Source organism: Aedes aegypti, chromosome 1, assembly GCF_002204515.2.
Source record: "Aedes aegypti strain LVP_AGWG chromosome 1, AaegL5.0 Primary Assembly, whole genome shotgun sequence".
Lineage (NCBI taxonomy): Eukaryota > Metazoa > Arthropoda > Insecta > Diptera > Culicidae > Aedes > Aedes aegypti.
The window spans coordinates 202,844,550-202,871,469 of NC_035107.1; the positions used below are offsets into that span (position 1 = coordinate 202,844,550).

Genomic DNA, 26,920 nt, shown 5'->3' on the forward strand with positions numbered 1-26,920 from the left:
TTTGAAAAAAATCCTTAGGCAGAATTTTGAGTTACGCTCTTTTGAAGTTTATATGACAGAAATCACATGATGTATACCACTTTAACTTGTTTAAACAAACAGAATAAAATTTTGTAGTTTTGTTTTTTTTTTTCATCTGGCTTAAGATATTGAAATAAACTTTTATCTAAAAAAAATCTAGACCGACATTTGAAAAGGGCCAATGCTATGTTCAGTAATGACTAATCAGCCAATACTCGAAACATAATATCTACCAATCTTATGCCTGATAGTGATTTTAAGAAATTGTCCAAAGCATTCAAATATGTTTAAACAATGCTTGGACAGGATATCTAGAAACGCCCTTTTGAAGTGTATGGAAGGAATATTGCATGGTGAATTTCGTTCCATCTATAATCAACGGTTGGGTGCATATTAGAGTGGTTCAAAAAATCGTTTTTGCTCCACACCGCTCATTCGATTCTATATCAAATTCTGAGTATTCTCCTAAAATTTGAGCTCATTTGGATGAAAACTGAGACTGCACAAGCCCTTTAAAGTTTGTATGGGAATTACTATGGGAAAAGCAAACAATCCATTCAATCAGTCATAGTGTTTACCCATGTGCTCTTGGGAATTAGAACAATGTTGATCCTGTGAGATAGAGTAATCAGCTACAACTTTGCCGAAGACCGTTTTCAAATCGGACGCCCCAGTAATTAGTTATTAATTTTTGAATGAGTTGCAAAGCTTTGGCTATAATTATTGAGCTGTTCTGCAGGCATCACTGGATATATGCAGTAAAACATAGAAGCCATGATTTGTGCGTGCTATCTTTCGCGCGAGGTGCAGCAATGTTGCCTGTTCAGAAGTTACATGAGCACTGCTGAAGAATTTGTGACTGGATATAAATCAATATCTAATTACTGAGGCGTCCGATTTGAAAACGGTCTTTGGCAAAGTTGTAGCTAATGAATGTATCTCACAGTATCACCGTAGCTCAAATCCCCAAGAGCACATGGGCAAACACTATGACCGACTGAATGAATTGGTTGCTTTTCTCATAGTAGGGGAATTAGGGGCATAATGGACACGTTAAGCAAATGTTCGTTTTAAGACCCTTAAATGGCAATGTTTTTAATTTACCACCGGCTAGTTTTCAAGTTTGATGTTAGTACGACGTGCCACATTCATTCATAGTGATAAAAATCATATCATATGTCAGAAAAGCGAGATAGAAAATTGGGTCGAAAACAAGGCTGGTAAAAAGGTATCGGGGCGAAATGAACACCAGTATGAAATTTAGTTATTCCAACATATTCAATGACTGTCAATCATTCCGATATGCAAAAGGACTCTCCCTCAATCATAATAGCTAAAAAGAACCTTTCTGGGTTCGTTACTTTGCTCAAAAATTAGATTTTTCCACGGTCTTGCTTATATGCCAATTTGAAACTGAGAAAACTTTTAAGTCAAATTTTAAAGAACAATTGAAGCAAAAAATAAAATGTTTCAGATTTCATGCAGTGAATGAACTTTTGATGAAATATGTGTATTATCAGATATTGAGAGGGTGTCCATTTCGCCCCGTATGTTCATTATGCCCATTATTAATTCTCATATATTCTTTAAAGGGCTTGTGCAGTCTCAGTTTTCATTCAAATGAGCTGAAATTTTGGGACGATACTCAGAATTTGATCTAGAATCGAATGAGCGGTGTGGAGCAAAAACGATTTTTTTGAACCACTCTAGTGCATATACAATCATTTCACCTTTGCGGCTGTTCTTATTTCATTCAATTCATCAAGTTGCATAAAGTTTACACATACACATATTTTCTAGACTGACATTAGAAAAGGGCCAAAGTATAATTGAAATATATATATATATATATATATATATATATATATATATATATATATATATATATATATATATATATATATATATATATATATATATATATATATATATATATATATATATATATATATATATATATATATATATATATATATATATATATATATATACATATATATATATATATATATATATATATATATATATATATATATATATATATATATATATATATATATATATATATATATATATATATATATATATATATATATATATATATATATATATATATATATATATATATATATATAAATCAATATAGCTGAACAAACTACATCATAGTTGATGAAACACTCAAACTTCACACTGTATATGTATTATATGTCTGTATTCTATTCAATTCTTTTATAATCTAGTGTGTTCTATTGTGTGCAATTCTACTCTATTTAAATTTATTTCATTCTGATCTACCCTACTTGTTCTTATACATATTTTTACAAATAGACACTGTATTAATCAACAACTGCGCCCAAAAGATTTGAACGGTACACCTTCGATGTTTTTATGGTTTTATAGCGCTCCCTGGTCTGTGAAAAATAGCTATGCACAGATTCTGACGCCTCATCCGTGCTTCTTATATGCTCTAGGAAAATGAAGCTTCAAATGTTTTTTTCACTGTAAGTTGAAATAAGGGGTTTAACTTATAAATGTTATTTTTTTATGTATTTTAAGGAATTCTCGATTACTTTTTCAAATCGACGAAAGTTACTTTCATACGGTTTTTAGAGAATTAATTAAGAAGAATCACATCCCGTCTTTTAAAACTGTTTTAAAATGAATCACTTTTTCAATTTCTTTTTGCGCCGTGTACATCGCTTAAATTTTGCATACAATCAGCTCGCGTTCAAAAACTAGGTAGTTTCTATTATTTCCCACAAAAATAATTATAACAAAATGATAAGCCGTTTCATTCAGTTACTTTCGACGTTTTTCTACCAGTGTAAAATCGGCTAAAGTAGTTTTTTGTTTTGATTCGTGGTCAAGTCACTTTGTCTCTGCATACAAACGAGCGGTGAAAGTAGCGGTTGGGTTGCGAAAGTTGAAATTCTTAATTTTCTTCAACTTGCTAAATTTAATGAAATAAGAACAACCGCAAAGGTGTAATGATTATGTATGCACCTAACCGTTGATTATGTATGAAACGAAATTCACCATGCAATATTCCTTCCATACACTTCAAAAGGGCGTATCTAGATATCCTGTCCAAGAATTGTTCAAACATATTTGAATGCTTTGGACCATTTCTTAAAATCACTATCAGGAGTTGATTGGTAGATATCATTAGTAATAACTAAACATAGCATTGGCCTTTTTCAAATGTCAGTCTAGATAAATTTAAGAAAAAAGTATTTTTCAGTATCTTAAATCAGATGAAAAAAGCAAAACTACAATATTTTATAATAATCTCTTTGTTTAAGCAACTTAAAGTGGCATACATCATGTGATTTTTGTTATATAAACTTCAAAAGGGCGTAACTCAAAATTCTGCCTAAGGATTTTTTTCAAATTCAGCTCAGAGGTGCACAACAACGTCAGGAACCAACTGCCGACTACCGTTTGGATGGTATATTTTATTTGATAATAACGGTAATTGGAGCACCGTGGTGTTGTGCTTACGTTATAACAAATCACATAAAATTCTTAGTTTTCATGGATTTTTTTTTTGAAAGAATAGGGCGACTTCTGCAAGAATCGTACATCGAAACTTTCAAAAGTCATGGTAATGTTTTAGTATGTTGAAACATTAGTCTTCATTCCATGTTTAAAATGTTAAAACATTAATGTACATTGGTATAACTTCTGCAAGATGGCATACAAAATATTTCAACTTTTTTTTAACCCGTAAAGGCCTGAGTGAAGGAAAAATTACTAAAACTCTCACCGCTCAGCGAATACTTAACGGATATCAATTATTTTTTGTCAGTATACTGGAGTGTTAAGAAAAACGCATCAACGTAAACCTTCTGATAATCGATTAAATTGAATAATTATGTCAACTGCATTTGATTGATCCTACAATTGACCATTTCCGAGTGCCCGGGATGCCTCAAATTTATGATGAAATGCGCAATTTGATTCTCAACATCTGTGACAAGCATTTTAGTGAACCATTTTGTTCGATCTATACTTTTAGAGATTTGAAACGCTGCTATGATATTTTTGAAAACTGATTGCTATGATAAATGGATTTAGCAACTCTTAATTGAGTGAATAGCGGTGTTTAGTGAATAGCGGTGCTTGAGACAAAAACGTGTTCCGCAGTGTAATCAATATAAATAATGTCAGTGCGCATCGTACCTTCGTGCTGTGCGTACACGAATTCTCTCTGCTCTTGGCAGTTTTTCTTTAAAAACTACCTAAAGCAATAAAACAGTACTTTTCAGTGCTACAAAAACAGTACTTTCAGTACTAAAATTAAAAACGGCACTTTTCAATGCTACTGAAACAGTACTTTTCAGTACTATTTTTTCTACTATTGATCCCTTTACGATCCTTGTTTGGATCCGTGCCTTCGATTTTTTGTTGGACCCGTTGGCGAAAGCTAGCGGTGGTAATCCTTCTTGGACACCGTTTTGGAAAAAAAAACTCTCGGAGGTCACGTCTTCTTTCGTTTATTCACTAAACATGGTTGCAACAACAAGCAAAAGAAAGGGTAAGTCTCTGAATTCACTACTTTCTTCCAAAAAAGTGGGTTTTAAAACTGTCACTACACGTGGCAAGAATGGAAGAAAGGACGCTTCCCCGGAATGCGAACTTTCTTCCAAGGATGAAATGAATAATTGTATCGAAATGAGCAATCAGTTCGATGCCCTAGACAAATTTTCCGAACACCAATTCGAAGCAGCCTCTAGCCCCAGGCTCTTTGATTCAAGTGAGGAAGCAAAGAGTGCCGCCTATCGTGGTCAGCTGTTCCAAATTTGCGGGATTTAGGCAGGGGATCTTGAACTCCATAAGGGGAATCAAGGTTTCCTTCCAAATCGCAAAGAAAGGAGACTGTCGCGTTTTGCCGGAAACTTTTAAAGATCGCGAACTTCTTTTCAAACATCTTGAAGAGAAGAAGCACAAATTGTTTACTAATGACGACAAAACTGAACGTTTGTGCAAAGACAACAAGGTCTCTCAAGTGACTATAAGTCATCTGAAGAGATCAAAAATGGAATTAATTTTCTATAGTCCAAGTAATCATTATGAAAAAGTGAACCCAATCTGGCATTGTTCGGAAAGGGTTTTCTCAAGAATATTATTTAGTTCACTTTAACAAAAAAGAACTAAATAATATTAATGTTTAAGAAAAAGCAAAACTTATGTTCGATGTCCGTGTGACATGGGAACATTTCCAGAAAACTGGAGGAAATTACAAGAACCCCACTCAGTGCCGTCGGTGCCAAAAGTGGGGTCATGGTAAAAAAATTGCCGCATGGATGCTAAATGCATGATTTGCGGAGGTGAAGGACGCTGAGGACGTCTGTCTAGTGAAGGAAGATACCACCAAGTTTATATACTCGAATTGTGGGGGCAATCATAAGTCCAATTTTGGGCGTGCCTTTCGCGTAGGCGAGTCGTCGAGGCTCGTGCCAGGCATATGAACAGTAGTATCCGTTACGATAACTATCGTTTCCGGAATTTGCCTGGTAGAGTATCGAACAATGCTCATTTTTCAGTTAACGATCGCTTGATTAGGAATCATCCCCATCAGGTAGATCATAATCATGCTCATTCACAAACTAATTTTAATCCGTCGGGTAGCCGTTTGAATCTTTTAGTTTTGAATGTTTCTACCCACGGAAAATGCTTTGCCGATATCATAGCAGGTAATTTGAACTCCCCCCTTCTTCATACTATGAGTACCCATTCTACTTGTTTCAAATCAAATGAAAAAAAAAAAACCCTGCCCCCAAACATCTACTCCGCCTTTTCGTCTACCGAAAATTCTACCGGAAAATCATCAGATAATGTACCCATTTTAAGTGATATGTCTGCCTCTGATTTTAATTTTCTAACTGAACAATTGAATCTAATGATTGATGCAATGTTCAAAGCCACCACTATGACTGAAGCACTTTGAGGGCATTCAAGCCAAATGTAATAAATATGTAAAATGTCTCTATCCCCCTATTAATAGAAAATCAAAATTTTGTCTTAAGAACAAGCCTTTGATATTCAAACAAATTTTCAGGACAGCCATATTGTATGCTGTACCAATATGGACTAGCTGTTGTAATACCAGGAAGAAAGCTCTGCAGAGACTTCAAAACAAAACTTTGAAAATAATTCTGAAGCTTCCTCCCTGGTATAGTACCAATAAGTTTCATAGAATATCCAATGTTGAAGCATTAGAACAAATGTCAAATAAAATAATTAATAATTTTAGGCAAAAATCGTTACAATCATCTATTGCCACGATTAATGCGTTATATATTTAGGGTAAGCTAGGTTAAGTAAATTGAAAACGCGTTTTATTTTCTCCTATAAGCAGATGAAATCAACTCACCTGTAAAAAATCTGAACTGTTACCGCAAATGAAATGTAATATGTTAATATTGTTAATAAAATCTTAAATTTGTTTTACCAAATTAGGATGATAGTGTTGTCTAATAACACAGAACACCTAGATATAAGAAATGAATGTAATGTTTGGAATGATACTAATAAAGAAATTTAAAAAAATGGGGATGAACAGGCGAATAACCAGAACACCAATAGTATCCATGGATTTAAAGTATCGTGTTTTTCTTCCTAATGAACACCGGGTAACTCCGTTGCTTGCGGAAAGCTACCATACACGTTTCCTGCAGAGAAACAACGAGACGGTGCTCGACGAATTGAGGCAGCGTTTCTTCATCCCTCAGCTTCGTTCGGTTGTATCCAAGATTGCTAAACTGTGTCAGCACCTCTACCCACGATTCGGCTAACGCCCTTCATCCGTTCACGCATACTGGAGTTGACTACGGTCCAGTTTTCGTGAAACAAGGACGCAGTATGGTCAAATGATGGATAGCCCTTTTCACGTGCCTGTCTATCAGGGCAGTGCACCTTAAGGTAGTTCATAGTTTATCATCAGTATATCCTGCTACCTTTTGTTCCGATAACGGAACTAACTTTGTGGGTGCGAGTAATATACTCAAGGAGCAAATTCGCACCATAGAGAAGAGCTGCGCAGCAACCTTGACAAACTCGGATACGAAAGGCTTTTCAATCATCCACTTGCGCCTCATATGGGAGGACCATGGGAGCGCATGGTAAGGTCACTGAAGGTCGCAATGTCGGCAATTGCAAATCATCCTCGACATCCCAGTGATAAAGTTCTGGAGACCATAGTACTGGAGGCTGAGGCCATAGTGAACTCTAGGCCACTGACCTACGTACCGCTGGATCACGAGAATCAAGAAGCAGTGTCTCCAAACCATTTCCTGTTGTACGGGACACAAGGGACCTACCTAAGGAACATGTATTGCTGAAAGACAGTTGAAAAATGGCAAAGTACCTCGTCGATACTTTCTGGACTGGGTGCGTGAATATCTCCCGACGCTTACGAGACGCACCAAGTGGTTCCAGCCTGTTAGACCGCTGAAACCGGTTGATCTGGTTGTGGTGGTCGAAGAGGGGAAGCGGAATGGATGGATTCGTGGAAGAATAGTACAAGTTCTACCTGGAAGAGACGGTCAAGTGCGTAGAGCGGTAGTTCAGACGGGTCATGGATCAATTATCGGCTACTAAGCTGGCTTTACTGGAAGTACAAGGACCTCCGACAGAAGACTCAGGGACACCCATATATGGCGTATCGGAACTACACGGGCCGGGGGATGTTGGCGAAACCACTGGGCAGTTTTCTAACCCGTTGAAGTGAGTACGCCCTTCGCTTTAATGAACCTCTGTACGTGCCATAAATTCTTTTGTTCTCATGGCTTTTACTGTGCGCCGTGTGTTGGTGCTGTCTCGCTCTCTCTCACAGGCAACTTGAAAACAGGGCACACAGTAAAAGTCAAACGTTTTATAGCATGCCCAGGCTCATTGTCCGTCATGCGTTGACAGATTTGGGGAAATGTCACTGGGAAGATAGGTTCATGATCGTTCAAAAGCAAACATTCAAACAATAGAAATTGAAGATGGAAGGTCGATTTATTAAAGCTAAAGTTAATCCTAAAGTAAAATTTATAGAATTTGCATTCTAATTGAATTTATGTACAATTTGTGCAATAGCCAGGTAGATGTCTATCCTTAATTAGAAATGCATTACTCTAAACCTATAAACTTGAATCTAGTACGGAAAAAAACAGTGAGGACAAATATAACCTAAAATTAGTAAAGAACACCAACTGTAAGTAAAACTTCACTATAAATTTGTCTAAAACTAACATGCAAAATAAAAATTCTAGCTTGAAGCTATTTCAAACGGACTCGCTATCAAGATTGTTCATTCCCGTCCGAACTGAAAGTTCTCCCCAACAATTATTCATGGCGCGTAATCAAAATATTTGCCCACCATACAGAAGTTAAGTGTTTTGAAGGCTCGATAATCTGGAGTAATCATACAGAATGTTTTGTTTGATTTGCTTGCTGATGAAGCCAAAACTCAAATTTTCAAGAGCACAAATCTGGAGAACCAAACATCTGTTTGAGTTGAAAACTTAATCGATTCATTACTAGCTGATGGTGACAGGTGTTCGATTCTCCAGATTTGTGCTCTTGAAAATTTGAGGTTTGGCTTTGATTTATCTTCACCTTAAGTGTCCGTGATATGAATCAATACGGTAGTTATTTTATTGCCAAACGATCAGCGTCTGTCATTTTGTTGAAATACCATTAGTAATAAAATCGAATCTTCCCTGTTGGGAAAATCCTTACACCCAAACAAACCATACATTTTACGTTTATCGTTTCATTGGGAACGCAAGCTTAATGTTGCTAATGCGCCAACCGAGAAGGTGCTCCTCCACCACACGTAACGTTCCCGGCCAGCCAGTCAGTGGGTCGATGCAGCCGAACATTGCCGACCGAGCGCGTGGTAAAGAACGAATGGCGCCGCACGTTCTTGTTGTATCGTATGATATTGTATTCGCCTTCCCCCGGTAATCAGTTCAGCACGAGCATCGAGCGAAACAGGTCGGGCTGACGACGGTCGGACAGAGTTTTCCTCCCCGAAACAAGAAGTTCATATTTTCTTTCTAGATGCGACAGTTTCCCTTTTCCACCCCAGGCGCGTTACCCGTTTCCTCGCTAGATTTGTTGTAGCGCGCGCAGGTTCCCCTGCCAACGATGTGATAGAAGTCCGCGACGTAAACAAAATGTGTGTGCCTTTTTTTCTACTTGACGCGTAATGTAACCTTTGGTGTCTCTGGCGGAAAGGACTCTTCGTGTGCTTGAAACAGGAAGTGGTGATTCATAGTGCAGAAAGGAGCTGTTTCATTACAACTGTTTCTTTTTTTTAATTAATGCTGCGACGTTTATAAGTGATAAGTGCATTCAAGTGAATTGTACAGCTGCAGTACTGGTAAAGTGCTAATCAGTATTCGTTAATCAGTGGAGTAATTGCCAAATGTAACATCCCCCTGTCGGTGATCGCGAAGAAGTAAATACCGAGCATCTTATTTTACGCCTTGGAATCAGTCCACAGAGTTTTGATTGGCCGCAGTCGTGAACTTAATACAGTAGCTTTATCAAACGTGATTTTTTTTGGAAATGGTGTTTGGACAAAATTTTTCTAAATATTGAGCGCATATATTCTGGATCAAAGTTTGTTTGCATGCGGCGCTGTATAACCGAAACTTCTGAAATGACGATCTTTAAATATGGTGGTTTCGTCAAACAAATAATTTAGATACAAAAAGTATCTAGCCACATATAAAAAATTCAGAGGTTTTTTTTTAAGAATTCCGATCAAATCGATTTTTTAACCGTATACTGGTTGTGTTTTATTAAAATTGAACAGACCACATTAAAAGGAAGAACATGATCTTGTCGCAAAAAATATCGAAAGTATGAAAAGATAGTTGATAAGCTTTAACAAGTATAAATTTTCAAACGCATAAAAATATTCAAGCGATACCGTATTCCGGGGTTACATTGATCAGCGGAGTAACACTGATCGGAATGTCCCTCCTAGTAATAAGTTCAAATCATCATTTATCGATGGAATATTTCCAATGCACACATGGTGAATCTCTTCGATATATTCATTAGCTAATTATATCGCGGTTCAAGGTGTTCAAATAACACAAAAAGTAAATGACGTGTAAGAGTTTGGCCTTCGTGTTCAGCTTCAGGGGCCATAATTTTAGTATGTAACGTTATTTTCAATAATACCGATTGTTTATAATAATATTATTTACACAGATGATCAATGTTACCCTATATCAATAAAATCTAAAAGTCTTACAAATAATGTTTTAAACGAATAAATCTTTCAGAAAACAAAATACAATATATAATTACAAGCGATGGGTGCCAGTACTTGTTTTAAAAATATAAAACTTGCTAACATTTTTGTTGTTTTCGAAGCGATTTCAAAAGTTTTTTCAGCAATGGAACCGAACATGGTTCAAGATCAACGTTAAACGTTTAATTGGCACTAAATAAAAGCATGTACCCAAAGTTCTTTGGCGATACATTGCACTTCTATGTATTTTGGGAAATAAATTCAGAATAAAACGAAATTCAAAGCAATGACAAATAGTTTCATGACATGAAAGCTATTGTGAAAGTGCAGTGAAAATGTTTTAGCAGAAATAGAGTTTTTTGATTACACTCAAGATTTATTTCACTACAAAAATATTAACAAATGCTCCTTGTTAACCAGTTTAAAGGTTGCTCATAAACAAAACTCAAAGCGAAGATACAGTATTGGACAGAACATTTGCAACTTTTTCGATTTTTCATACAAAATGACCAACTTTGATAAGCTAGATCTCAGTTATTTATGGACCGATTCGAATGAAACTTTCACAGAACATCAGATATAACTTGAATATTAACAATATATTTTTTAATAATTTTTCCAATCACGAGTTTAAAAGTAATAACGGCTTAACTAAAGTGTAATTTTCGACGAAAAATTCAAAACTTTTTATCTCAAAATCTAATAGCCCTACACAAAAACTGTCTTCAGCAAACTTAATCATCTCGTCAAAATGTACAACTTTGCTGAAGATACCATGAAGCTATTCCTTCAATATGTTTAGTTATGTCAATTATAAAAAATCGTCAAAAAGTTCACTTTAGTCAAACTGTTACTGCTTTTCAACTTGTGATTGGAAAAATCACTCAAAAATATATGTTAAAATTCAAGTTATGTCTGATATTCTGTGAAATTTTCATTCAAATCGGTCCATAAATAACTGAGATATAGTTTATCAAAGTTGGTCATTTTGTATGGAAAATCGAAAAAGTTGCAAATGTTTTGTCCAATACTGTATGTAGTTTTATAAACATCAATTTGACATATTTGAGACGTAAAAATTTTGAAATACACTAGTTTTACCAAAAACCTACACGGAGAAAAAAAAAATACTCAAAAGTGAGTTTTTTTAGTATTCTAAACATTACATTCATTTCTTATATCTATGTGTTCTTTGTAAGACAACACTAAAATCTTAATTTTGTAAAACAAATTTAAGTTTTCTATTAACATTTTGTATTACATTTCATTTGCCGTAGCAGTTCACATTTTTAACAGGTGAGTTGATTTCACCAACTTATAAGAGAAACAAAAAACGCTTAACCTGACTTAAACTTAATATATAACGCATTAATCCTGGCAATAGAAGATTGTAACGATTTTCGCCTGAAATTATTAATTATTTTATTTGAGATTTGCTCCAATGTTTTAACCTCAAGCTTCAGAATCATTTTCAAAATGTTATTTTGAATCCTCTGCAAAGCTCTCTTCCTGATTTAACAACAGCTAGTCCATATTGGTACAGCATACAACATGGCTGGCCTGAAAGTTTTGTTTGAATATCAAAAGCTTGTTCTTAAGTCAAAGTGTTGATTTATGTTAATAAGGAGATAGAGACAATTTACATATTTTTTACATTTGGCTTGAATGCCCTCAATGTGATTTTTGAAAGTTGAATTCTTATCTAGCATGAGCCCTAGATACTTAACTTCATCTGACCAATTTATTGGAACCTCTCTCATCGTGATAACATGTCTACTTGAAGGTTTCAAATAAAGAGCTTTCGATTTATGGGGGAATATTATTGGTTGAGTTTTGGAAGTATTAGGGGAATCTTCCATTTCAGCAAGTATGAAGAAAAAATATCCAAACTATTTTGCAATCTACTACAGATGACACGCAAGCTTCGTTTTTTGGTGGAGAGGCCTGTGTCATCCGCAAACAAAGATTTTTGACATCGCTGAGGTAACTCAGGTAAGTCTGATGTGAAAATATTGTAGAATATTGGTCCCAAAATGAATTTTCGTTGATGTGGGCCATCATTCTGTTCAAAATAACCTTTTCAAAAAGTTTATTGATGGAGGAAAGCAAACTGACGATAGCTAGAAGTTTCTGCAGGATTTTTGTCTGGTTTTAAAATTGGAACAACCTTAGCATTTTTCCATTTGTCAGGAAAATATGCTAATTGAAAACATTTGTTAAATATATCAACTAAAAATGATAAGCTATTTTCTGGAAGTTTCTTGATGAGGATGTAGAAAATTCCATCATCGCCAGGAGCTTTCATATTTTTCAATTTTTTAATAATAGTTCTCACTTCTTCCAAATCAGTCTCGCAGGCATTTTCGAAAACGTTCTCTTGATTGAGAATATTTTTGAACTCCTGAGTAACTTAATTTTTAATTGGACTAGTAAGTCTAAAGTAGTAGTAGACTAGTAAGACTAAATTAAAATTGTGCGCACTTTCAAACTGCATAGCAAGTTTTTGAGCTTTTTAGTAATTAGTTAGTAATAATTTGTTTTCCTCTTTCAATGCCGGTATTGGCTTCTGAGGTTTTTTCAAGATTTTAGATAATTTCCAAAAGGGCTTAGAGCCAGGGTTCAATTGAGAAATTTTATTTTCAAAATTTTTGTTTCTTAATTGAGAAAAACGTTTTTTGACTTCTTTCTGCAAATCCTGCCATATAATTTTCATAGCAGGATCGCGAGTGCGTTGAAATTGCCTTCTCTTCACGTTTTTAAGACGGATCAAGAGTTTAAGATCATCGTCTATAATCACGGATTCAAATTTTACTTCACATTTTGGAATTGCAATGCTCCTGGCTTCAACCATGGAATTTGTTAAAGTTTCAAGAGCATTGTCAATATCAAGTTTAGAAGTAGATGAAAAAAACCGAATTTAGTACTATACCATTTAATTCCACTAGAGTTTGTATCCTTTGACAAGGCAAGGAAATTTCCATTCTGAAAGGATCCTGGACCGACCGGGAATTGAACCCAGACACCTTCAGCGTGGCTTTGCTTTGTAGCCGGGGACTTTAACCACTTGGTTAATGAAGGTTGTCCAAATTGACATTTGAGTCTATGAACTTTAGGTTTTGCCAAGCGCTAGGAGTTTTTGAACGACGTATGCTTAGGACAATCTAAGTACAGTGGGATTCGTTTTTGGCATGCTCCGATTTTGGCACCCCCCGATTTTGGCAACAAAATGGATCCGTTTTTGGCAACGTTTTTGAATAAGGTACCGTGGGGCAAGTGGGTAATGGATTTCGCATAGTTGGGATTCTTCAAATTCTAGTGACCCTAAATTAAAACAAATGAGGTCGTGTATATTTTTTAGCTTGACTCCCACCAAATATAAGCAGTATACTGAAATTTATTTTTATGTAAAATTGAAGAAAAAAGTACAGAAAATATTTTTGAAAAACTTCTCCTTACTTTTCACATACCCCTCAGGTGGGGCAAGTGAAAAGTTTATCGTTTTGACCAATAAATTCAAAAACTAACAGTTCCATTCACGATTTCTATTACCTTTAACATTTGTTAAGGCGTCCCAATGAACAATAACATAAGAATCATGTAAACAAAGAAAATTTTATTCTTGTTACTTGAATTTTCTTCTGTTCAGTTATGTTTGTTGAACTGATTCGACAACATTATAACTGCAACATTTCCAATGTTAGTTCTTACATCATGGGACAGCAATTGCATTTCTGCTCTGTAGAATTTCCACCACTCATTATTTGTTTTTAAGAAATTCGGATATGGTGTCGGATAACTCTTCAAGAGAAATCAAACGGAATCCTTCAATAAAGTATTTAGAAACTTTTTTATGTTGATACACCTATACCCCATTTTTATGTTTTGAACTAGCTTTACAGACATTCCACGAGATTTCCGTGCGTTCTCTTATATTGGAACTTTTCAATCAACGTCTTCCTTTTAATCGGCTGTCCGAAGAAAACAAATAAATATCGTAATATTCTGCAACCTTTTAACGCTTTGAGTATAGTGTTCCTTGAATTATCAGCACGTTCTGTTGTTCTATGATAATTGCGAACCTTTTATACTTATTGCTACCTAAAGAGAAAACACAAATTCAATCTCTAATGAGAAACTTTTCACTTGCCCCACGTGATTAGAATATTAACAATGTTTCAATTTAGTTATTTTTAGGTCTATGTCAAATTAATTCTAAAACTTTTTTATTGCAGTTTAAAACTGTCAGAGGGGACAACTTAGAAGTAGTACAGAAAATTATTTTCCGCAACTTTTTTCTACTGAAATTATCAAAATAAGATTGCACGCCGCCAACTTGTTACGGAGTGATAGTTGACAGGTTAACAATATTTCGCTTTATTATGCAATAATGGCCGAAAAATCTCAGAAATCTCTTACCTATCGTAATGTTCTCAATGGCCTCAAAGGTTTACGCATGAGTTTAAAACGTTAATTCACATATTCAGTAAAATATACCAATTATTTTCACTTACCCCATTTACCCACTTGCCCCGCGGTACCTTATCATTAAATTTTGAAGTTTTTGTAAATACAATCGTGTCTGTTGCTTGAGTCATTTTAACAACAGGTAAAAAACACATGGACTGCATTCCAGAGCTCCATCTACTCCGATACTCCCCTTAACCCTACCAACTACGAAGGGCTATCGTAGGCGCTTATTTATTTCGGAATGGTCATTGGTCTTGCATACACAACGTTTCATGAGGTCAATAATATACAACAGAATCTCAACTAGAGACCAACCTTTTTTCTTAGGAATTCGTACTGTGTGACCAGCCCATTTGAGTCTGCCAGTATAAAAAAAACACTTTTCTTCAGATTTTGAACAGCTTGTTCCAACAAATCACAAGCACTGACACAGGAGCGTTAGCAGAGTAACGCATACTTCGAAGATCGGACACTAGCATAAGAGCAATAAAAAGTCTCTGACTTACACAGAGTTTCAATCATTAAATTTGTTTCTTCTTTCCATCTTACATTTCTTATTATAATGGAATTACATAAATACGTATGTAAAAACACACAGCATAAGTAATGTATGCTGTGAGAAATAGAAACAAATAAAGCAAAAAGTCATGTGTCTCAAGGCTAGGTAGCCCAAATTGAAAGTAACTATATTTAGGGGCTCTCTAGGAATTTCATCAGAAATTTATTCAAGTATTTGCTCAAATAATCTATAGGAGTTCATTTAGTGATTATTTCCAAAGGAATTTCTTCAAGATTTATTTTTTTCAACCTGGATTTTTCTTAGGAAAACTACAGAAATGGAATTTCTTCAAAGATTGTTTCAGAAACCATCTGAATTCCTTCTAAAAATCGTTGATTTTTTTCCTGGGACATCCTTTAAAGCTCCCGGTCTAAACGTCGTCTAAAATTTAATCTCCAGAAAATTCTAGGTATTTTCTTTAAAATTGTCTATCAGGATTAATATAAGATTTCAACTAGGCATTTCTCTAAAGATACCTTCAGAAGTTGATCCAGAGATTCCTTCTAAGGTTTCTACAGAGATTCCTCCAGTTGCTCAAATAAGTCTTAAGTAAAAAGAAAATCCAAAATTCTTCGAAAAAAAATCGAAATTTCTCGAAAATCTTTAGAAATAATCTCTTTAGAAATATGTGTAGGAATGATTGGAGGTTTTACTGGAAAAAAATCTGTAGTATAAACTCGTGTAAAACTTTGAATAAACTTTTGAAGATTACATGGGATTTTTTTTTGATACTTTTTAAGAAATTATTGGTAAAACTGCAGGAATCATACTTGGATGAAATGCTGAAAAAATCCCTTAGAAAATTTATTTGTCCGAAGAACCCCTCAAGGAATTTTGGATTTCTGGGAGGCAACGTGGATGGATTCTTGATGGAATCCACATGAACATTTGAAAAAAATCTTGCAGGGTTTTTTTTGTAAAAAAGTAAAGCTCAAGAAAAGTAAAAATTTCTGCTCATGAAATGGTCAAGAAATTTTCTACAGTGAGCTCCATTTGATGATATTTCTTTTCAACTGCGTACTGCAATCAAAGTAACATGTTTTTCTTGAGCATTTCTTGTAAGAAATTTCCCATGCATCGAGATAGGCGATTACCTTTCTGTTGAAGTGCATACTTCGCTTAACCCATTGGAATAAACCTTTGTAAATTCCCTCGGAAGAAATTTTGTAGAAGTTTTTTGAAGATCTACATGAGTAACAACTGGAGAATTCGGTTTAAGGATTAGTGAAACATATCTGGAGGAAATTCTAAAATAGTTTGGAAAACAAACTTTGAATGAGGAAATTACTGAGAGTAGTAGCTTTGGAGTTTTCATTCATATTGAAAAATATGAATACCTTTTATATTTATATCATTTTTAACAATTTTAAAACAAATTTGACAAAAATAGGTAAAAAAGTTTGCCTTTACAACCAGTGAGGTTGTTCTAATTTCCCCATGTATTTTTAGGTCACAAATGGATGAACAGCAAACATTCTGTGAATTTCGTGGTTTATTTTTTCTTTGCACTGAAGTGTTTTTTGTTGAATCGTGGGTAGGACAATCCTCTGACTGTCCTACCCAGGTGTTTTGGTGCGTAGTACATGTCCTACCTGTCCTACCCACTTCCCGCGCCACTGAATGTAACAATATTTTAATGATGTATTAGAAACCAATAATTGAAAAATAAAATTAAAAAACTGGGTTCCGATTTTGGCACGGTTCCGTTTTTGGCAACTGAAAATTTCGAGTTTGTTGCCAAAAACGGAATCCCACTGTATGTGAAACACTAAGCTGAGTAGCAGGGTCTGACACTGTTGGGACGTAACGCCATTAAGAAGAAGATATGCGCTATACTTTTAGAAAATGTTTGTCCGAAGACATCATCCCAAAATATACGTTGAAACGTGCTACTGAATTAAGTCGCGTGATTTGTCCCATTCGAAACTCTGTGCAACCGCAGGCTACGTTCCTTACCGTATGTCGCAAAATCAGTCTCATGGGCGTTTCTCGCCAAGCCAGTCAGTGGCTGGGATAGGTCTACCCTGAAGTGAGCTGGGATGGATGAAGAAGTGATGGTGACGTTCCCCGTCGTAGTTTTATTAGCCGTAACAATTATGTCACCTTCCGTTCTGGGATGTGCCGGCATAGCAACGAACGAAGTGCACGTGGAGTGCCAAGAGGATACGAAACTGGCCGCCAACAAAATGGTGCAACCGACCGCCTCCATGACGGAGTTCTACAAGGAACATGAGGTGACCGAAACGGAGTCCCGACTTGCCCTGCAGCAGTTGGATCTGAACGAAATCAACAAGGTGCCAGCCTGGTGCGACGGATGCGGAATTGATAAGATTCATTTTTGCCGGTCGGCGGCATTTATCAACGATCACTGCTGCTGCGAGCATCGACATGCGAAGGGTGAGTAGCGCTGTTCGACGTCGTGGACATTGTGGCGTCACACAGTGATGCGAGAGCGGAAAATAGTCGGAAAACAAACTTGCACTATTAATTCCCAAATTATTTTTGTATTTTAATATGATAATGGAATAGTCTTTTTGCAAAGTTTCATAAAGATTGAGTGAAAATTGAATTTTTGATAGCATTTTGAAGAACATGAGCAACGTGATCGTATATTGTGCTCCTTTGTAAAATATATGGAGAAAACTAGATAAAATTCAATTTGGTTTTCAAATATGAGCACACACTTGCACACATACGACACTAGTCTTAAATTGAAGATTTTTCAATCAAGTTTCGGTAAATCATAGACTTATCTTGCGCAAACTTGCGCAACATAGGTTTTCTGTCGTTTGACTAACCGGATTGAATGTGACTATTCTGAGTACGATAATATATTAATGAGTGTAATAAATACTTCCGTTTGGGTGCTAATCAAAAAGCATATTTGTTTATAAATCATTTCATAAGATACTTATATAACGATAGTGAAGGATTCCATTTTCAAACCATGCACTAGCTGGGCTCAAGTGCCGTACTTCTTGACGAAGCCAAAACACACGTTGATAACATGAAATTCTGAAATCACCTAAAAACGGGTGAATCATACAATGATGATAAATAGTTCCAAAACATGAATAATCTAGTCAATCACAGCAAAGAAACTTATATGAGAAATCCATTTCAAGACTTTTTTCCATCTTTTGTATGGAGAGGAATCACTGTGCGTCATCGTCGGCTGAGTTCGACGGGCCCCTTGACCTATTTCTGGGCAGGACTACGGTGTGCAACATGGGCAAAATTAGTGTAATGAGATAGGATTGGTACGGTAGGTGATGATGATGACTCACGAAATAGTTTGATTTGCAGAGTGAGCGCCGAATGCCAAGGGAATCGCGTGATAAGAAAGTATAAATCAGTGTTTCGGTTGAGACTGGAGGAAAGAAGGTGAAAATAACTTTATTTTTGATGGAGTGGAAGAAAATGTGAGTCACTCTTGTTTTGGCGTAAAGAGCAATATTGTTTTCATCGATATTTACGCGATAAGAATTTGTCACAACGCGTAATTAGAAAGTTCTTCAGTTAATAATTAATTCACTATGAAGACCAATTGTCAGATAAATTAGAATACAAATATAAACTTCTTCGGAACGAACTGGACAACAGAAACGAAAATATCGTAGTTAATTGATTCTCAAAGTTCAAACACACAGTGAACATTGCTTCATATTTTTCCCACAAAGTTGTCCATAGGAAAGTTGTAGCTTCAACTTTGCTCTAGACACCACGCTGATTTGAATTTCCTCAGTTTAAGAAGAAGTTTTCACAGCTTTTAAAGAAGAAGTTGTTTAATGCTGTATGCTCTTAGAAGAAAAAAAAATTACCAATTCGATGAACTAATGCCATTTCTAAATTTCATAGTACCTTAATACATTGATGGCTACAACATAGCGTCACGCCATTCCTCTTCTGTGACATTACGTCCTCACTGGACATAGCCTGCTTCTCAGCTTAGTGTTCAATGAACACTTCCACAGTTATTAACTGAGAACTTTAATTGCCTAAGTTGCCATTTTCGCATTCATATATCGTGTGGCAGGTACGATTTTTTTTTAATTTCTTTATTAGTATCATTCCAAACATTACATTAATTTCTGTTCTGTGTTATTAGACAACACTAGTATCCTAATTTGAAAAAAAAACAAATTTAAGATTTGATTAACATTTTGTTAACAACATATTACATTTCATTTACCGTAGCAGTTCAGATTTTTTACAGCTGAGTTGATTTCACCTGCTTATAGGAAAAAAAAAACACATTTTCAATTTACTTAACCTAACTTAACCTAAACATATAACGCATTAATCGTGGCAATAGAAGATTGTAACGATTTTTGCCTGAAATTATTAATTATTTTATTTGACATTTATTCCAATGTTTCAGCATTGGATATTCTATGTAACTCGTTGGAACTATACCAGGGAGGAAGCTTCAGAATCATTTTCAAAATTATTCAAAGTGGTCGAATGTCCATGACGGAATCTGAACTGTTCATTAGCAAAAATTGAATTTTCGTTGATGTGGACCATCATTCTGTTCAAAAAGTATACTGATGGAGGAAAGCAGACTAATTGGACGATAGCTAGAAGCTTCTGCAGGATTTTTGTCTGCTTTTAAAATTGGTTCAACCTTAGCATTTTTCCATTTGTCAGGAAAATATGCCAACTGAAAACATTTGTTAAATATATCAACTAAAAATGATAAGCTACTTTCTGGAAATTTCTTGATGAGGATTTAGAAAATTCCATCAACGCCTTTCATATTTTTGATGTTTTAATAATAGTTCTCACTTCTTCCAAATCAGTCTCCCAGGCATTTTCGAAAACGTTCTCTTGATTGAGAATATTTTCGAAGTAATGAGTAACTTGATTTTCAATTGACTTAGTAAGTCCTAAATTAAAATTGTGCACGCTTTAAACTGCACAGCAAGTTTTTGAGCTTTTTCGAAATTAGTTAGTAATAATTTGTTTTCCTCTTTAAATTCCGGTATTGGCTTCTGATTTTTTTTTCAAAATTTTAGATAATTTCCAAAAGGGCTTAGAGCCAGGGTACAAATTTTAATTTCAAAATTTTTTTTTTCTCAATTGTGAAGAACGTTTTTTGATTTCTTTCTGCAAATCCTGCCACATAATTTTCATAGCTGGATCGCGAATGCGTTGAAATTGCCTTCTCCTCACGTTTTTAAGACGGATCAAGAGTTTAAGATTATCGTCAATCACGGATTCAAATTTCACACGGATTCAGCTTCACATTTTGGAATTGCAATGCTCCTGGCTTCAACAATGGAATTTGTTAAAGCTTCAAGAGCATTGTCAATATCAAGTTTTGTTTGTAAATAAATGTTAACATCAAGATTAGAGTCAATATATGTTTCATATATATTCCAGTCGGAATATATATGACGCTGGATTGGCAACTTGAAAAACTACAGCTCAGCAGGCTTCTAGCAGCGAGGTACTTCTCGCTGAGCAGGTTCGGAGCTCTTACCAGCTCGAAAGCGAAAATGGAATGAAACCGAATCCAACGAAGAAAGCATGTTTTATAACCTTAGAATAGCAAATGGTGCTCCTCCCTTTCGTGTTCTTCTCTTTCTGATCGACCAATCTGGGAAATGGGTATGTGCCAATGATGTGTTGGGCTGAGAATTACTTGAAAATCTCAGAAAATGTTGATGCGTGAGAAATGAATGATTTGTTGGAAGGGTTGACATTTACTAAATATACAATACTTAGCTATTGATAATCAATAGTTTTATTTCTTATGAAGGTAAATTTCTGATCCATTATTAAAATTGTGCAATTTGAAGTAGATTATAAACCAAATTTAGTACTATACCGTTAAATTCTACTAGAGTATGTATCCTTTGACATATACGCTTATTTCGATCTCAACTGTAAGGCCGTCTTCAGTGTCGTGTACTAGACTCGACTGTGCAATTTTGTTACATGTGATAATTTTCGTAATCGAAGTTTTCCCATAAAATACAGGAAATCAAAGACGCTGTTTGAAATGCCACTCTATTTTACAATCGTTGTGAAATGTTGAGCACTCATCCCAACGGCACTGCAGTAGCGTCCTCGGAAACATCCTCAAATTGCCGTATTGTTAATTATTCGTAATAAATTCATTATTGTATGATGCTATGAGATGAATTAAGAGATTATATCAAATATGTGGTAAACACATTTGGGAATATTACACAAATAACTCTTTAAAGCACAGGGCTGATCGAATTGTTGAATTTGCGTAACACGGACACATTTTGACGGCGTACTGGTTGCAATCCTCCTCACCCGATAAGGTTTGCAGTGGCGATGACGATGGGCGCTTCAACAAGCGGCTTCAGTCGCGGTGGCGTGTTGTTGTTCCCTTCGCGTCCCATAGGAAACTGAGCTGAGAATGCGAAAGGCACTCGAGGCTTGCTCGCCGACCATGTTCACAGTCTGACGGCAAAAAGAAGAATAAGCGAAGAAGCTAGGAATCGGTCTACTTTTATAGTGCGAAGCGGAACGCAAAAGAAGCGTGGAAAACTGCTTGCACGTGATTGGTTGCGTAAGAAAGGGGTTGACATTTTCCCAATTTTTAATAGTTTATTGCCGATAATCAATAGTTTTCTCTTTTCTTGCTGTCCATTGCAAAAGCAAATAGAAAGCTGTGAAAGTATATTTACCAAGCTGTGTTTCAACAGAAACACCTAAAGTTTCAAAAACTTTAGTTTCAAATGACGAAAACAGTTGATGTTTTATACGCCTATGAATGATGATTTCAACTCCCCCACATGCCCCATCAAGTCGATTATTACGATAAACAAAAAAGTTAGGATCTCTTTTAAGTTTGGATCCAGGTTTTAAATATGTTTAAGTAATAACTGCTATATGCACGTTATTAGCTGTAAGAACATTAAACAGCTCGTCCTCTTTACCATTCAGAGAACGAGCATTCCAATTTGAAATATTTAAATTATTATTTGGATCCATTAGAAAAACGTAACAATTTGATTTGTAAATTTTACACCATTTTGAACTGTTCCAGTCATAGTGGTGGCTTTGAACATTGCATCAATCATTAGATTAAATTATGTATTAAGTTAGAAAATTGAAATCAAAGGCAGACATATCACTTGAAGTGGGCACATTCGATGATTTCCCATTGGAATTTTCGGTATACGAAAAGGCAGAGTAGGAGTTTCCATTTGATTTAAAACAATTAGAATGGGTGCTCATAGTATGAATAGGGGAGGATTGCTAATTTCGATGCAATTTACAACATTAACCATTTCACCCTTGGAAGAAAGTGCGAATTCCGGATACACGTCCTTTCTTCCATTTTTGCCACGATTAGTGACAGCTTTAATTCCAGCCAGTAGCGCAACCAGGATTTGGCTCTAGGGGGGGTTTTGTGAAGCTGAAGATTATGTGTTTTTGGTAAAATAAAACGGGTGTAAAAACTTTCGGGCTGAATAATTTAAAATTAGGCTGATACAAATATTAATTTTCTTTTATGTCACCCCGAAAATTTTGAAGGGGAGAAAAAAAAAGATTCATCAATTTTTTGGCATCAGTTGGGATTTTTTAATTTTCGAAGTAAAACACAGGTAAAATAAAGGTCCAGAGGACGATTGAAAAAAGTTGAACAACTATCGTTCAAAATAAAAATTCGAAAAAATAACTTTTTTTCTATTTTTATTTTTTTGTTCCTTTTTTTATTTTTATCCCCCCCCCTCGTACCTTTCAAGTGGTCTCGGACATAAAAGAAAATTAATATTTGTATCAGCCTTATTGCGAGAATACCATAAGAAAAAAATAACACCAAATGCAAACTTAAGCTTTTCTCTTCCATTCTGGGCATACATTTTTATATAAATTTACAACTCTATTCAAAGGAAATCTTTTGTACCTGATGAAGTTTTCCAAAATGCGTATTACATATCGCGTAGTTTGTTCGAAAGTTTATCCAAGCTACATATGGTTGCGCGCACATACACTGTAAAGGATCAACCTCTGGCAACCAGGCCTGTATGAATACCCAATACTGTGCATACTTTTATAACGACTTGGCTGTATTTTGCTAATGTCAAATGTGTTTACTTTGTTCTTTTATTACCAACCGCGAATTACAAGATTATGTTATCTCCCGAAGTAATATCTGGATTTTTAATCGAGTTTCTCCGTCCATCCGAAATCCCATTTTATACACACTTTTCAACTAGCAGAATCTTTCAAGTACAAGTCGCAGTAATAAGCATTGCGACTGTCATTAGCAGTTTGTCGAGGGCAACTCAGCATTGTAGATATTGAAGCATTTCCATATTGTAGACGAATTTTCAGCTTAGCAATGGAATCACCATCTTCCATAATCTTTCCTAGGGTTTTTATTTGTAATCATATACTTAAAACTAAAGAATTGCTTCTCCGGAAATTCACGTGCTATCTGGAGATCTTGAAATTTGCCAAATGCTGAGCCAACTAAAAGATTTTTCAAAGCATCGAATTTTGCATCAAACAGCTTTTTGAACGGTATAGATATACAAACATATTTGCATGTTTGTTTGATACAAACTTCTCTTCGAAAATCTGTGGCTAATTTATCAGAAAAAGCTAGTAAACTACGTTTTTAACTCCTTCAAAAGTCTTCAAATTAGAGATCCACAACTCAAAACAACATAATTGTCAATACAACTTACTGGTCCAGTGTTTGTGGACTTTGGTGTTGAGTTTCAAAAATATATTTAAAATTTATTATAAAAAAATCTGCTCTGGGGGGGGTTTTGACCCCCAAAACCCCCCCCTTGGTTGCGCCACTGATTCCAGCTCATTTTGAAGGAAGTAGTGAATTCAGAGATTCACCTTTCCTTTTGTTCGTGGTGGCAACCACGGTGAATAACCGAAAGAAGAAGAGACCTTCTAAGAGATTTTTTTTCCAAGACGTTGTCCAAGATGGTTTACCACCGCTAGCTTTCATAACGGGTCAATGAAAGGATCGGAAAGGGATCAATAGTAGAAAAAGTACTGAAAAGTACTGAAAAGTACTGTTTTATTGCTTTAGATAGTTTTAAAAACATCCAAGAGCAGAGAGAATTCGTGTACGCACAGCACGAAGGTACGATGCGTACTGAGAGGCAGTGTTGTTTTTGAACGCGTTCAGTTTGCGTTCCAGTTCAAACCGTGGAACGAGAGATCAAGTAGGCTTGAACATTGAGCAGTTCAAAAATGTGAACCCCACTATGGGCGATCAGGTGGCCAATAATCGATAATATGACTTGTTCTGATAGGTTCTTCTGGTACATCAATACATATTAAACACTTATATTAAGATATTCCTGAAATATTAGAGCACGATCCCTTGTAGTTTCGTAGATATAGTATGCCGAAGTTGGAGTTTTTAAGAAAAACAAGGAATTTAGTACAAACACAAGGTATACGTTGGATGGAATATACTGAAGAATCGTAATATTTCATACATATCTTTAGACACTGTTCGAAAGCTTATTAAAAAAGCTATCTTAGAAAAATAAAACGAAATAAAAATTCGTATTTTAGTTCAGGTAAATGTGGGGACTACACTGGAACAAAACATTCGATGTTTAACCGAAACTTTACATCCCATACTTTTTTGTCCCAAGTTGTCCCAGGCTAAAATTCATTTCCAAGGTTATTCAAAGATGTAAACTAAAGGATTGTGAAGAATTTAGCTGCACATATTTGAACTTTTTTCAGTTAGAGTTGATTGACTGTTTTCATTGTTTTTGCTTTTTTTTTTCTTTAATATCAGTTTAAAATAATTTCAGGGGATTATTGAATATCGCTAAATGATTCATATCATCATTACTATGCAAGTTTTATTATTTATAATGGTTTTTACATCGTTGATTCTATCAGTGGCCTATATGCATCATTAGTAAAAATACGCACTTTTTCTCTATATAAATATTTTTGGCCGCCATTCTGTATGGAAACCGCCCATAGTGAACCCGTGCAAGCTGAAAATTTAACGTGAACTTTTACATAGAATATCCAATGTTGAAACATTGGAACAAATGTCAAATAAAATAATAAATAATTTCAGGCAAAAATCGTTACAATCTTCTATTGCCACGATTAATGCGTTATATGTTTAGGTTAAGTTAGGTTAAGTATATTTAAAGCGTTTTTTTTTCTCTTATAAGCAGGTGAAATCAACTCACCTGTAAAAAATCAGAACTGCTACGGCAAATGAAATGTTATATGTTGTTAACAAAATGTTAATAAAATCTTAAATTTGTTTTACCAAATTAGGATGATAGTGTTGTCTAATAACACAGAACACCTAGATATAAGAAATGAATGTAATGTTTGGAATGATACTAATAAAGAAATGAAAAAAAAAACGTGAATTGAAAACTGTCTTCATTGGACATACACGATATATTTCAAATCGGAAGTTTTGCAAAGATGTTAAGATACATAGAGGGTTTGTAATGACTTAAGATCAATATGATCTGATGTAGTCTTTTCATGTTTTAACTTCATTGAGCATTTTGAAGTGAATGGGCCGTTCATGAGCAGGTGCAGAATCTTGCACAAGAGTTCAATGTTTACTACGTTCTTGTGCAAAATTAGAACGCGTTCAGTTCACTTTAGGCTCGCGTTCAGTTCAAAATACATCACTGCTGAGAGGCAATCTTTATTTGAACCAAAACACAAATTTAGCCAGGAGGGAGGCTGTGTTTTTCGCAGATATTTCAGGATGCTGACTGTATCAAAACGACTATATAAAAAAACACATAACTGAGTAGATTAGCCGATTTTATTTCGGAGATAGTTGCAAAACAAAAGTTTCATACTTACTAGAGCCGCATGATGGCAAAATCTTGAACCTTTTGGATGGAATAATGATATTCCTTGAGCTACTGAATAACTTTGCCAAAGACGCCATCTTTCTTACTTACGAGGCTCCTGAGGTATCTGCAAAATAAAAGTTTCATGCACACTAGCATCCAACAAGAATTGATAATTTATAAAAAGCACTAAATAGAACTACTACATCATGCGTCGAAAGTGACAGTTGTAGCAGAAAAGCAAAATTTTGTCGCATGTTTTCAGCATCCTTTCAACTAGTACGAAGAGAGTTAAAACCAATCTATTCAACCAAAATCTAGAAAAAAAAAGTTTGTGAAGTATATTTGATGGAATAAGAGCATCAACATAAACTTGGAATATGAGAAATCGGCCCGTTGAGTTGGCTATGAAATTAAACTTATGAAATACTAACATTTACCTTTAAATATCGATTCAAAAAAAGTTCCACCCTAAATTACGCACAGACATGTTTCTTAGAGTGCCTCTAAAAGGTCTGAAAAATACAGCTGCAACTCTTCGAGATTTTTGATTAGTTTTAGATATACAGTGAGATTCCGTTTTTGGCAACAAAGTCAAAATTTTCAGTTGCCAAAAACGGAACCGTGCCAAAATCGGAACCCATTTTTCAATATTATTTTTCAACTTTTAATTGTGAAAACATCAATAGAATGTTATTATATAATCCTTATTGCACCATTAGGCATCGGGACTTCAGAACGGTCCCGGAGGGGTGGACTATGTTATGAATCCATAACCCCGTCATGTTAATTGTGACA

At 35.2% G+C, this 26,920-nt stretch overlaps 1 protein-coding gene across 6 annotated transcripts in view; it reads left to right on the plus strand.

Moving 5' to 3' along the window:
* Positions 1–8,964: 8,964 nt before the first annotated feature.
* The window catches only part of LOC110681487, an 81,187-nt gene continuing 63,231 nt past the window's right edge, over positions 8,965–26,920 (plus strand). Inside the window, exons 1-2 of one of the 6 annotated variants that reach the window (XM_021857273.1) lie at positions 8,965–9,475; positions 17,251–17,705. In XM_021857273.1, coding sequence (XP_021712965.1) covers positions 17,348–17,705 — 358 coding nt within the window. In that variant the 5' untranslated portion in view covers positions 8,965–9,475; positions 17,251–17,347. The remainder of the gene's footprint in view (positions 9,476–17,250; positions 17,706–26,920) is intronic. The other 5 variants (XM_021857272.1, XM_021857274.1, XM_021857271.1 and 2 more) reach the window with 5 other exon arrangements.